Consider the following 13821-nt stretch of genomic DNA (forward strand, 5'->3'; position numbering starts at 1 on the left):
TCGTGATAATAAATTGTCAACAGGTCAAGAATAGAGGAGAGAGATCAATTAATTGATTTTATCGATATAACTTATTGATGTTTAATATCAGGTTGGAGGGTTCGAGGGTTGATAATGATTGTGGCGGGTGATATCGAATGGTGGTTCGGTCTGTGTGTGGATTCTGCCCAGGTGGTTATGGGTGGGTGTGTGGAGAGAAATGAGGGTTGCGGCGCGCAATCGCGAAAAAAGATAGACAGACGCCTCAACTTGTCCGCGTGTGTCTCGTCTTTCGCCTTTTTGTCGAGGTCGAGGTTTCTTTGCTGTGGAATGACAGGTGATATGATTTGATTTGATTTGATTTGATTTGATTTGATTTGATTTGATTTGATCAATTATCCTATTCCATTTAATAGTTTAGGTAGGTAGCTCAACTTTGATCTCATATATTGTAAGAACGGTGATCAAAGGTACCCAAAGCCACTCTACGGAGTAATAAGGAAGAGTATCACCTAGGTAGGTAGATAGTTATTAGTTGGTTGGAGACGTGAGTCAACCCCACCTCCAACAGAAATTCGCGTAGTCACGGGTTCTGGAAAGGGTTTGATTGACTGGCTTATGACTGGCTATGACTGGCTATGACTGGCCGACTTCAACACGCCACATGCGCCGGTTGAAGAAACGGCTCAGAAGAAGCAAAGAGAAGAAGAAAATAAGCCTCAACCCCACTATTGCATGTAGAAGTGGGGGATATGGAAATCAATATATATGGTGGGGGAGGGGGGAATTTGTTCGTATCATTTACTGTATGTGAATCATATTTTACTGTTGTGTGAATAACAATTCGCTTCGTGGGTGCAAACTGGTTGATTAGTAGTAGATAGTCAAAGTACTAGTTAAAGTACTAGTAAGAAAAGTTCTGTTCAAGCACGTCGTGGTGTTGGGTGATTACTTGGAGTACGAATGGGTAAATCATATGCACAAGATCCATACGATTCGTACATTTATTAATGTATCTATCATTGAGTATTGAATAGGGGCTCGATTCGCTAATTGTGGAAAGAGTCCATTAAATGTTCTATGTAAAATTGGATTTCACGAACATTATCTCGGTTTGTAGAAATCGACCTGCTACCAATGCGACGATCTTAGCCTGTGAGGACAACACGCAACATCATTGATATTTTCTACCCTTAGACCGCCATGGTGGGTCAGACGAGATTGATCTCAACCATTGAAATCGAGAGAGATGAGGCCTGAAGGCTTATTTTTTTTTGACTACAGCCGGATTGCGTACAGTAAGATGTATCAATTGATCTTCTTGCAGCAAGTCGACATTTCGCTGATCTTGAAGCAGCTCTGTCAATAAACTTAGCTTGCATACAGTGCGTCTGGTCATGGCCCGAGTGTGTAAAATGACAAGCTGCATCTTCCGATTCGCAGTCCCCTTGGTGTAGCCAAGCCTGATCACAAGCTCTGGATGTATTCTTTGATATCAGCATGTGAAGCTTGATTGCCTCCTCAGTAAGCCCTTGGTTATATGAGCTCATTTATGAAAGTGATCGTCGAATGAATCTGGTTAGTGTGAAGAGCCCTCGATATGAGAAGATATGTCGGCTCTCACTTCTCTTCCAAAATTCCTCGCCCGGACGCGATATCTACAAGTCTATTAAGAAGCTGTCTCGTCGCTCGATATTGTCTATCATCTTCATTGTCGCCAATGGATGGCTGCGTCAATTTTAACCTCCCTTCGCCAAGTACAAATGAGCCACATGCAATCTTAACAATCTTCACCTTCTCATGCCCTAGATCCAGTGCCAGATGAGCCTTGACATAAGCTTTCAATGCAGCCATAAAGGGTGATTCGTCTTTCGTGAGTTTGTTTCCTCGTGCAAGCATACGAGGTAAATCCTCCCTGGAAACATGTATTTCGATAGTCTTGAGAGCAGCCGATCCACTAGGTATATCGAAACCAACGGAGATTTGAACTTCTTTAATAATCTTTTGTATACTACCTTGGCGCTCTTCGGTGGTTCCATCTGAGTTGATCGAATTGGATGTATATTTTTCGAAGAAGTCCATCAAATGTTTTCCTTCCAACTTCAGGGCGGACACCCTTGTATCGTATATCCTGCAGACGTATTGGATGAATATCTCTCTTAGAGACAGCGGCATTCGTGTCAAAATAAGTGGTAATCGTAGGAATCCAGATTTACCGCGAGAATCATCCATGATCGAGTCGTCCATGTCGTCTTCGGAAGTGGTGCGTAGTAAAATCGCAGAGTATTTCGCTTTCTCATAATTGACTTCGACTAATATTCCGCGATTATTTATCGATTCAGATACAGACTCATCGAGAGCTTCTCCTGTGGTATCTTCGACAGCCCATTCCGATTCTACCTTGAAGACCCTCCACACCACCGTTTGCAGAGCTCCTACACGAGCCAGCGTATCATCTTCAGATCCTAATCCAACCCGAACTCCTCGTAAAACATCGCCTGCAAGTATATCTCGAAATCGGCGCGCATGTACTTGTAAGGTCGAATTATCAAGAGGTTTGTCGCCAATGTAGAGTGGAGAAGCACGATATAAGGTAAATGTGGTGTTGTAGAGGGGATACTGAGGGCCAGGTTGGGGAGCCATTGGATTGAACTGAAGGCCCCGCAAGATTGCGGCACGTTATGAGATTGTTTGACTGGCCCCAGTGCCTTCAAAATGATGAGTGCTCGAAACAAAACCGCAGTAACTTGGTTGACAATAATATCTCCAATCAATATTGTTCAGCGAAAAAGATTGGAATTGTTTACTTTGACTTGATCCCAATGTTCTATTGACTCGGAAACGCGACGCGGAGATATTTTTGACAGGGATATTGTTGTATATAGCAGTATCATTAGCGCGACTTCCGTCAAAACCGTGAATCTGCACGTGAAAGAGTCTCTGGACAACATCATTCAACTTAAATATCCAAACCACAGTAGTTGGAACTTTTGATGTTTATTGTTACTCGATCTATAGATGATTCGACTTCGCTCCAGTTTGTTGGTACGTCTCGACAGCGGAACATGCATCAGGTTACGAGAAACTTACACGCCAGTGATAGTTGACGTTCACCTGCTCTCGCCCGGGTTCAACGTGATTGTCCCACCCTCATACCATATCCAGTCACTTTTCTATCTCAAATACTTTGCAAAGTTTTGTGCAGTGCCTTGGGCCTAATGATTTTTGAAAGTGTGCAGAGTAGTTCCTGCACTATATTTGGATCATGAAATCCGTCCGAGCAACCTTGGCAGCACGAGCGGCATCATATCATATATGCACTCCAGAGAGAAGTTTCGGACGTAAACCTTCAAGGAAGAAATTTGTATGGAGACATCACGTTCCCCATACCTTAGTGATTTTGCTAAAATTGTTCAAGACACACAGCTCTTCAGACTTCGAGATTGATAAGACTATCTTGCATGCTGTTTCTGCAAAGATTGTTATCAATGTATCGATGTCTCCTTTATCACGTCTAAATAATTATGATCTAACTATTGTATCTCAGTGAGATATCGAAGGATTCTAGAAAATGATAGCTCGAACTGGTCAATGTCCAGCCAAGTTTGGTCTGAGCTGTGTAAGGTCTTTCCAACCGGTACTAGTAGATTATGATTCCAACTTAGTGGAGATAATCCCTAGAAAATATTAATCATACATAAACATGGCTCCAGAGTCAGGATAAGAACAAACAACATGTGCGAACTCCAACCTTGATCATCATCACCGCCAATATTGGCCCTACAAGCTCAGTCCACATGATTATGACTGGCAAACAGTAATTGATGCCAAGATCTCAAGTCATATTTCATACGGCAAATCTTGACATAAAATTCTGATCAAGTGGTAACTTGGCATCTTTTGAAGCATTGAATTTCTTGGGTAGTTTGACCTATTCATGCTTTCGAAATCACTTCCCCACTCGCACAAATCTTCAGCCCTTTTCTTTTGAGAGTCGGTGTTCTATTCATAGTCAGGGCTGTCCCGTCAAGGTTTGAAGCCTTTATAATGCTAGCTTCGACTGTTGGAGAATAGTCCGCCGGCCTATCATTGTGGGATGATTATCGCGCTACGCAACAAATCTTGAGTCTGAGCGTATGTCGCACGCACGTTGGTAACTTGGACAAACCTCCATCATGCACAACATCTTCAGACGAGATCGGTAAAAGTTCCACTTGTACAAGGCTAGATAGATGTGAAACAACCATGGAGATCTTCTTAGAATAACGCTGTATGCCAATTTCATGATTTGGTGATTACAAGCTATCCATGCAATACACTTAAAAATGGGCCCTGAATCTATATTCGGTTCGTGGTACCTGATAGTAGTTTGTGGGTACAATCGAAAGGTTTCGATATTCCAAAACTGAGATGTGAATTTTTGGGTCATTATCGTTTTGTCAAAAGGAACACAATTCCCCAATCATCTTATGTCATAGATTAAGTGCGAATTTCAATTGGACGATTCTACTATAGTACTGCTTCAGATCCAGACCATTGCTCATGAAAAAGCTGATGGTTGTGGAAAATTGAAACGACCTCGGGACTCGCAGATTGTGCCCAAAATGGACATCTCCAACGGCAAATTTGTCTGAGCATAGTTTTTTGACGTCCCATAGTCGTTTTGAATTTTTATCTAGTCTAATTTCCAGCTGATTGATTTCAGACGCATCTGAAGTTTTCTTGGAAGTTCTTGGCCACCTGTATATACAACGTCGATGGATCATTCACAACAGGCCAGCTGTTTAGTTTTCAATATCTTTAAGTTCTAATTGTTTTCATTCTTTAATCTACATTCACAATGAAGTTCTCTTATGTCCTTGTCGCACTTTCAGCCCTCACATTCTCTACTGCCTTGCCCGTTATTCGACCTGGCTCAATCAATGGCTCGGTCGTTCGAGCAGGAAACTCTATTCCGTCATTACCCGGTAATTCCACAGCCTCTACGGCATCTTCAACATCTTCCGGTAGCGCAAAGCCAACCACAGCAATCGACTTGGCAGATATCAACGAGAATGTCGCCACATCGAAAGCAACATCTGCCAGCAAAAAAGTCACAGCAGCACAAGTCAAGTCAGCCGTCTCCGGATTCGCTAGCGATGCCAATACTGTATCAGCAGCCTTGAACAAACTCCCCAGTATGACGGACAAATCGGATATCTCAGCGTTAGCCGGAAAAGCATTCGCTGCTGAATCAGATGAGGACTCTCAGAGATCAGTCCTCTTTGCCGCGGCAGGTAGTGCAGGTACCTCAGCAAACAGCAAAATCGTCAAGAATACCCCTGCGGTTCTCAAAGGCCTGAAAGCCATGATGACAAATCCCTCTACTGCTTCTGTTAAATCCAATGTGGCTACCATTGAGACTGCTCGGTAAGCATCATCCACTTTCAACCACACCTCGAACTACAAACTAACAATCCTTAGAAACCCAAATATCCTCCCAAGCATCACGCAACTGTCAAATGCAGCATTGAGTGCAATGAGTCTCTCTCAGACGGCGCAAAAGTTCCCTGCTACCGGAAGTAATTAGGCTGGCCCTAGGTAGCTTTCCATGTCCATCTATCTATCTATCGAGCAGGTATCGGATTGTTTAAAGTTTAATTCGCTTCTCTTATTAGTATAGGGAGGTGCTTTTATAGGATAATTTAACCATTTATCTTGTTCTATGTTTGGTTTCGATTCGTTTCTTGTGTGCATATATATCCTCGGGTTCGGTTTTAGTGTGTAAATACCTAGTGTAGCGGCGTTTGTTCTTTTGGGCGGAAAGAGAGATACCATGGGTGTGGGAGTTTTGGATTTGGAGAGAGAAAATAACATCAAAAGGGTTTTCTAGTAAAGGAAGAGAGGATTCTGTGTTGTAGGATTGTAACTTCGATGTATATAGATGTATGCTGAGGAGATGAAACATAATTCAAAATAAGTTTCGTTGAATACTTCATTGCACATGCTGGACAATACCCTCTCAAGCACAGCTCACAGTCATGAGTTTTAATAGCACATTCCTGGATTGAAAGCTCAATTGTGGCCCATTGACAGTTTTCATCTCATTCACGGTCCTTCACATACACTCCCTTCACGAAGCACATCCAATAGATTGCTCTCAAGAAACCTAGCTGAGGAAGTGGTCTCCGGACACGGACGCAAACACTGATAGACTGAATGGTCAGTTTTCGAATCAGCGGGTAGTAGCAAGCTTTCACAGCTATACTCATAAAAACTTGTGGTTGATATGGTTTGTTCGTTGGATGGCGATAGTGACAGTCGATACTGGAGATGGAGACTTCGCAGCGTGGAGGGTTTCGGGGCGGAGAGAGCGTGAAAAAGTTGAATTAGGGCATAGGTGTTAAAAAGGCAGCTCAATATATGGGACGTAGATAAAGTCAAGGGTTGCGAGTGGAAGATGTGGGAGTGATGATGAGAATGCCGGACTCGAAAAAGATCAAGAATCGTAGGAAATTGAAAGAAGTCATTCGTAAGTTCAAGACCAAACTAGAAACCCTCCGGATGTAAGGAAGGAGTATTTACAAGAGAACGTCGCGGAGAAAGCTAAAGAAGGGATATCTAAGTGGTATGTATAACATCAATCGCCCTTCCAGGTAACACTCCAAAGTATCCTCCATATATTCTCCACACTCAAATTCAAAACTCCAAAACGAATCTCCGCAGTAGGTGGAGATTCGTTGTGCGATTAAAAGGTATGATGTTAGGGTAGAGAAGTAAATGGAGGATGAATATGAATATTCGAACATGGCTGTCTTGGAAAAAGAATTCATGCCACTCATGACTAAGAGAAAGGAAAAAGCTCGAGAAGAATGTAGGACGTGGAGTACTGATAGAAACTTCAAGATTCTCTGACATGAAGTAGGTACTCCAGTAGACCCACTCAGCTGAAGTTCCATGAACCTCCTCGTAGATGTACCCAGTATAACATATTTCCAGCAGAGTTTCGACTCACTGAAGAAGCACAATCAGGAAAAGAACTTCAAGCCTAGACTTTCCTTTTCTGTGAATTGTCGAACGATATCTCCATGTTGCAAAACACTTTGAACTCGCGAATCTCACCCAAACGATCTACGGCAACGATGAAGTACGACTGCGATGGGACTACACGGTGTCAATGCGTCAGTTGATCTTCGACAGGATGTTAATGAGAAAATTTATTTTTAGAATGGTGGGGTAGTATGTTTCAGGATGTTTTTCAGATGTTGTTTCTGGTTTGTACCATGTGGGATCTACATCACAGAATGTGTTTTCAATGAGCTTGTTTTGTGGATATGGCTTGTTGCAGTACATTAGTTTGGAACAATCGGGATGAAGATGGAGGACAAAAACTGCCGTTTATTCTCTAGTATATGTGGTTTCTATCTATGTATCTTAGCAGCTTAGACCTTAACAGGTTTCAATATGATGTTATCTATCAACCTGACTGGAGGTCCATTAGATAAACCGACATCCTCTCCAACTTGTGGTGCTTCCACTGGCAACATCTTGATTGCGCCGCTCAAGATCGCGCCTTTTGTTTCGTCAACGTCCTCTATTTCCTCCATCGTCTCAGGATCAGCTAACGAGATATAATCTACCTCATATCTGACCCTTTCTTCGGGCTTCAATTGATGCTGTTCCATCAACAGTAACTTCGACAATTCTAATGCAGGCCCCAGGAGCTCATCTCGTGATCGATGTCCGAGATTGTATCCCTGCTCCGCAACTTTAAGCATTTTTGACAATGCTGTAGCGACATTTCTTCTCCTCTTTCCCAAGTAAACATTTCGTGAACTCAATGCCAAGCCATCATGCTCTCTTTGGGTTTCTCCAATGACAACTTTGGTGTCGAAACAGAAATCCTTAACCATCTTCTTTATCACGACAGTCTGCTGTACATCCTTCTGTCCAAAATAAACATTATCTGGCATGACAATATTGAACAACTTCATGCAGATAGTAGCCACTCCTCTGAAAAATGTTGGCCGACTTGCCCCCTCTAGTAGCTCTCCAACAGGTGTAATGGTGACAAAACTTCCTTTCGCGTTAACCTCTTGACTGGGCGGTCCACTCGGGTACATTGTTTCTGTCGTGGGCGCAAATACAGCTGCGATCTTACCCATGTTCCCATTGTCGGCCAATTCCATATCAAGTCCCTTCAACATCTTGCAATCCTTTTCCCATGTCTTCGGATAGCTATCAAGATCTTCGTGGACGCCAAATTGAGTCGGATTAACGTAGACGCTTACTATGACATTTGAATTTTCTGCTGCAGCAAGGCGGATAAGTGATAGGTGACCCTCATGAAGAGCTCCCATGGTTGGCACGAGACCGACCATTCGATGATCTATTAATTGTTTACGGCGCCATTGGCGTAAAGCAGGCACATCTCGGAAGATCTTGATGGAAGTACCCGGTATAGTTGGAGTTGCGACTCGACGGAGAAGGGCAGAAGTTGTCGAGAATGCTCGTGGTGCGCCGAATACCTTGGTAGTCGATCTGAGGAGGGGCAACATGGATTGGCGCATGGGGGACGACATCATCGTGAACAATTTGAGCTCTTGTACTGCAAACTGAGATGTAATGTTAATACAAATGTGGAACTGATATTTGCAACCCAATTAGGGTCCATATCGGCAAGAAATATAAATTTGAGTCATCCTGTTCTGGTATGTGCAGCGTAGAATGAAGCCCGAGATAATTTTTGATATTTGCTGGAGCTCGAATAACGCTTGTCCAGGAATAGCTTAGACCTCCCGCGACTGGTGGGATTGAGGGATGGTGGTCCAAGCTCAAGTTTTTTTCTGGAACGAAACTTCTGCATGTGCGCATTTTGTTTCTGGATTTTTCAAAGCATTTCAGATCGAATTTTCAGCAAACTAGCAACAATGGCCGACGATGGAATGTTAATGAATTTTGAGATTGGGGATGTACCTATAGTTGCGAAACAAGCATTTAAAGGAGGACGTTGGAAGGATCGATTGGCTGCGAAGAAAACTGCGCAGCACCGAGTCACTAAGAGCACGAATAAACCATCGGCAAGAGAAATATTCTCTGAACCACAACATGATACCAGCGCGGAAGAGTACATCGGGCACGGGGCTTCATCAAGAGCACCAAAGCGACAACGAGTGGATGACAATTACAATTCTTACGGTGGAAGAAATGAAAACACAGCAGCTTATGCTTCCGGAAAGCTTCCATCGGGAACTATAAATGTTGGAGGAGGTAGGAAGACCACTTTCCAAGAAGAACCTAGAACAGCATTTGTCGCTGGCAAGTTGCCTCCTGGGAGTATCAATATTGGTGGAAAGAAGGCTACCCAAATCGAGGACGAGGGTAGAGCAGCGTATGCTTCCGGAAAATTGCCTCCAGGCAGTATAAATTCTGGCGCAAAGAAGGCTATTTCATTCCAGGATGAAACGAGACCGGCTTATATCTCCGGAAAGCTCCCACATGGTAGCATCGACGGTATGCGAAACCGTGAAATGGCCGTTGTCCACCGCGAAATTGCTGAGGGTGGGAGGAAACCAGGCCAGGTTGTCTCGTCTCTATTCACATTCAATCCAACTTCAAAGAAAACTTTCGATGAACCCGAAGAACAAGCGGAACCAGCAAAACCATCCAATGCGCCTTTGACGGAGGAAATGGCAACATTCACCAATCTAGGACTATCGAGAAGGCTTGCAGCCCATCTATCGACTAAGCTCGATATGAAAGCTCCAACCGCCATTCAAAAAGCATCTGTACAGCAGCTGATATCAGACGATAGCGACGCCTTCATACAAGCAGAGACTGGATCTGGAAAGACCTTGGCATATTTACTACCTATAGTTGAGCGAATATTGGCATTGAGTGAGAATGGCGTACAAATACATCGAGATTCTGGACTTTTTGCGATTATACTTTCACCCACGAGAGAACTGTGCAAACAAATCGCAGCTGTTCTGGAGAAAGTTTTACGCTGTGCGCCATGGATTGTCGGTACGACCGTCAACGGAGGAGAGAGTAAGCAATCAGAAAAGGCTAGACTTCGAAAGGGTGTCAACATTCTCGTCGCAACACCGGGACGGTTGGCAGATCATCTCGATAACACAGAAGTGTTAAATGTTGCTACTGTAAGATGGTTGGTGTTGGATGAAGGAGATAGATTAATGGAGCTTGGTTTCGAGGAAGAGATTAAAGGCATCGTTGAGAAAATAGGCCGAAGATCAGTGGCAAAAGCAAACTCAGACATGGGGTCACTTCCAAAGCGAAGAGTTACTATCTTGTGTTCTGCTACGATGAAGATGAATGTTCAGCGTTTGGGGGAAATCAGTTTGAAGGATGCTGTGCACATTCAAGCGGACCCTTCCGAACAAGAGAAATTAGACAAGGAAAATGGCATCGAACCCCAAGACAAAGCTTTCTCTGCCCCTACGCAATTGAAGCAGTCATATGCTATCGTTCCTGCGAAGCTCCGACTCGTTACCCTAACGGCTCTCTTGAAACGTGCTTTTGCAAGAAAAGGGTCCGTGATGAAGGCAATTGTTTTCATCTCTTGTGCTGACTCTGTTGACTTTCACTTCTCGCTCTTCTCTCGCACCCCAGAAGCTTCGGCTGAGGTTGCTGACGAGGAGAAGGTTGATCTCCCCGCATTGCCAAAATCAGAATTGGTCAAAGAGACTATCGCGCATGGAACTACCATTTCGAATAATTCAAACCCTGTAATATTACACAAACTTCACGGGTCTCTTGCACAAAACATCAGAACAGCAACACTAAAGGCATTTTCCGAATCTACGGACCCTTGTGTGATGATATGTACTGATGTTGCATCTCGAGGTCTCGATCTTCCAAATGTTGACTTTGTCATCGAGTATGATCCACCTTTTAGCGCAGAAGATCATCTACATCGTGTTGGTCGAACAGCTAGAGCTGGTCGCGAGGGGCGTGCTTTGATCTTCCTTATGCCTGGCGTCGAGGAAGAATATGTTTCTATCTTAGCATCTGGATATCGTGAAGGAAAGAAAGCCCTTACACGTCACACGGCTGAGGATTTGATACAAAAGGGTTTCGGTGGTATAGGTCGCGAATGGGAAGAGAGAGCTACGAATTTCCAACTTGAAGTTGAACGATGGAGTCTAGACTCGCCAAAATATCTTGAGATGGCACGCCGTGGATACCAGAGTCATATCAGGGCGTATGCCACTCACGTCGCAAATGAGAGACATATATTTAATATGCAAGAATTGCACTTGGGCCATTTGGCAAAGGCATTCGCCTTACGAGACAAACCCGGAAGCATCAAAGTACCAGGATTAAGGCCATCGAAGATGACCAAAGCAGATAGAAGTGTCGCGGCTAGGAAAGCGAAGAGAGGAGAGAAAGCAGAAGATAAAGCTCCCGAGGGAGAAAGAGTGCGGAAACAAAAGAAAATGGAGTTGGACTTGCCTACTGTGGATGGTAATGAAGCTGCCGCGAGAATGAAGAGGAAGATGAAGGAGCACATGGCTGCTGCGAGCGAGTTCAATATTGGTTGAGTGACTATTCGCTCTACTTGAGTGCATGCAACATTAAAAAGGCTAAAATGTATATGTAAAAATTAATCCAATCATATCCAAGACGCTCTTTCATCACATGTTTTTTTGGCCCTTATAAGAATGCAGTACAAGATCCCTGTAAATGCTTTGCCAACCCCGTGTACGAAAGTTTGGCGCTAATCCAGACGACACCGCGATTAGCACTTGATAAGCCATCGCACAAAAACTAATACTTAGACATAGCAATACAGTATTGAGGACCAAGGAAGAGAGTTTTAGGACTACCAGAAAGTTTGTTAAACGACGTTGTTTTCATAAGATGGAGACACCACAACCTTTATTGATGGAAGTTCCATTCCTTTGCGAGTTCTGTCTCAAAGTGAATATCTACAACAGTATCAGGCGTAACATATGCGACACGTTTGACGCAGCTAACAGTGGATGTTTTCTTTGCAACATCGTACACAAGTCTTTAAGTACACTGCACCCTCGAGGCAGCCGTTTCGACTCTATGGGGATATCTGTTTCTGCTTCAAAACGGGAAGTAATATGGCAATTTAACAGAGAAAGATTTTCGTTGGGCATTTACACTACGGAAGGTTAGACCTTGCTATAGGGTTCGTTTGATGAAGAGATCAAAGCTAACTTCTGTCAAGACGATCGGCTAGCCAAATTTTTACCCTCGAGACCACTATCGTTAGATGTTTCATCGAAAGAGAGCTTCAGCATTATGTCCACCTGGTTACAACAATGTCTCTCGAACCACAAGAAATGCCAGGATCGAGGCAAGGTTAACCAAAAACTACCAACCAGGGTTATAGATGTACAACTCGAAGGCGGGGATCCTTTTTTGGTAGAAACCAATCAAAGACCTGGCAGTTGGGTTGCTTTGAGTTATTGCTGGGGGTTTTCACCTACAGCGGTAACAACGAGCCAAAACCTTCAACAGCATTACAATCGAATACCTATGTCTAATTTTCCTCAAACCATGAAAGATGCCATTGTCATCACTCGTCGAATGGGCTACAGATATCTTTGGATTGATTCTTTGTGTATTATACAAGATTCGCCGAAAGATTGGGCCGTGGAATCCCTCAAAATGGCCGATGTTTATGGAGGCGCCTCTTTGACAATTGCGGCAGAAGCATCCGTAGATACTGCCTCTGGAATATTTGACAGTAGCAACGCTTTTCACAAACGGCACAGCGAAAAATACAATTTCTCGATCGAAGGCTATCATCCCAGCACTTCTAGAGAGTATGGGAGAGTTTATCTAAGGGATATTGTAGATTCGAATCCATTCGAACGTGCTGGTTGTCTCAGAAGACGTGCTTGGGCTTTACAAGAAGATCTAATGTCTCGACGCTTGATTAGTTTCGGAGAAGAGCAATTGTACTGGAGATGTGTCACGCAACAATCCGAAGAGGCATCCCCCACTCAAGCATTGAATCCCCAATATTGGTATTTCACAGGCAACAATTAAGCTGATTTCATATCCCGAAATATGAAGAAAAGAAAGACAACATTGCTTTCATGGTATGATATCGTGAATAATTATACTACTCGTCATATTTCCATTCGAAAAGATACACTAATTGGTATCTCGGCTATCGCAAAGGTGATAGCCGAAGAGATGGGGCAACCTCCTTCTGCGTACAAGGCAGGTCTTTGGGAACATGACTTCCACCGAGGCCTCCTTTGGCGAAGGTTTTACAATAGCGGTTTGCCACTCATACGGCATGCTGAATACATCGCACCATCTTGGAGTTGGGCTTCAAACAGTGCCAGCCTTATGCCAACCCGTCGAATCTATAGTGACCCAAGGCATGATAATACGAAATATCAGCTAGATGCTGAAATCAAAGAAATAATCATTGATAACGAGAACGACAACCATTTCGGGATAATAAATAAACGTCACGTTAAGCTCTCAGGGCCAACTTTGAAAATCTGCCGCCATAAAATCCCATCAATCTTTTGGGATTGTCCTGAGCATCCAGCCCAGGTCAGTGCGAAAGAATTTAACCCCTATTCTTATTCTGCCGTTGAACACATATCGGAAGGTACGTTGATTACGAACGAATGTAAGGATTACCACCCAAAGGTTCTGCTAGTCAGCATTTCAAATTTTCCGGAGAACCATAAGCATGCTTTGATTCTCCAGGGTACTGGAAGCCTTGATGTATATCAACGAGTTGGGTGCCTCGACATTTACGCACCTAGGGGCAATTTCCAGCATCCAGATTGGACAACAAGAGAAATCACAATCATATGAATGCCACGAGGTTGTGGTCTCATC

At 43.6% G+C, this 13821-nt stretch overlaps 6 protein-coding genes across 6 annotated transcripts; 4 read left to right on the top strand and 2 right to left on the bottom strand.

Annotated features, from left to right (window-relative positions):
• Nucleotides 1–1599: 1599 nt before the first annotated feature.
• EAF01_006548 (uncharacterized protein) lies at nucleotides 1600–2622 on the bottom strand (the record flags this gene model as incomplete). Its single annotated transcript, XM_038914802.1, has 1 exon — nucleotides 1600–2622. One exon carries the CDS (start codon nucleotides 2620–2622, stop codon nucleotides 1600–1602), a length of 1023 nt encoding a protein of 340 aa, XP_038769757.1.
• Nucleotides 2623–4819: 2197 nt separating this feature from the next.
• EAF01_006549 (uncharacterized protein) lies at nucleotides 4820–5548 on the top strand (the record flags this gene model as incomplete). Its single annotated transcript, XM_038914803.1, has 2 exons — nucleotides 4820–5388; nucleotides 5443–5548. 2 exons carry the CDS (start codon nucleotides 4820–4822, stop codon nucleotides 5546–5548), a joined length of 675 nt encoding a protein of 224 aa, XP_038769758.1.
• A 1852-nt stretch (nucleotides 5549–7400) lies between these two features.
• On the bottom strand, nucleotides 7401–8516 carry EAF01_006550 (uncharacterized protein; the record flags this gene model as incomplete). The annotated part of the gene is made up of 1 exon (XM_038914804.1): nucleotides 7401–8516. One exon carries the CDS (start codon nucleotides 8514–8516, stop codon nucleotides 7401–7403), a length of 1116 nt encoding a protein of 371 aa, XP_038769759.1.
• A 372-nt stretch (nucleotides 8517–8888) lies between these two features.
• Nucleotides 8889–11522, top strand: EAF01_006551 (uncharacterized protein; the record flags this gene model as incomplete). The annotated part of the gene is made up of 1 exon (XM_038914805.1): nucleotides 8889–11522. One exon carries the CDS (start codon nucleotides 8889–8891, stop codon nucleotides 11520–11522), a length of 2634 nt encoding a protein of 877 aa, XP_038769760.1.
• A 730-nt stretch (nucleotides 11523–12252) lies between these two features.
• Nucleotides 12253–13005, top strand: EAF01_006552 (uncharacterized protein; the record flags this gene model as incomplete). The annotated part of the gene is made up of 1 exon (XM_038914806.1): nucleotides 12253–13005. One exon carries the CDS (start codon nucleotides 12253–12255, stop codon nucleotides 13003–13005), a length of 753 nt encoding a protein of 250 aa, XP_038769761.1.
• Nucleotides 13006–13026: 21 nt separating this feature from the next.
• Nucleotides 13027–13797, top strand: EAF01_006553 (uncharacterized protein; the record flags this gene model as incomplete). The annotated part of the gene is made up of 1 exon (XM_038914807.1): nucleotides 13027–13797. One exon carries the CDS (start codon nucleotides 13027–13029, stop codon nucleotides 13795–13797), a length of 771 nt encoding a protein of 256 aa, XP_038769762.1.
• Nucleotides 13798–13821: the final 24 nt, after the last annotated feature.

Source organism: Botrytis porri, assembly GCF_014898465.1.
Source record: "Botrytis porri strain MUCL 3234 chromosome Unknown BPOR_008, whole genome shotgun sequence".
NCBI classification, from domain to species: domain Eukaryota; kingdom Fungi; phylum Ascomycota; class Leotiomycetes; order Helotiales; family Sclerotiniaceae; genus Botrytis; species Botrytis porri.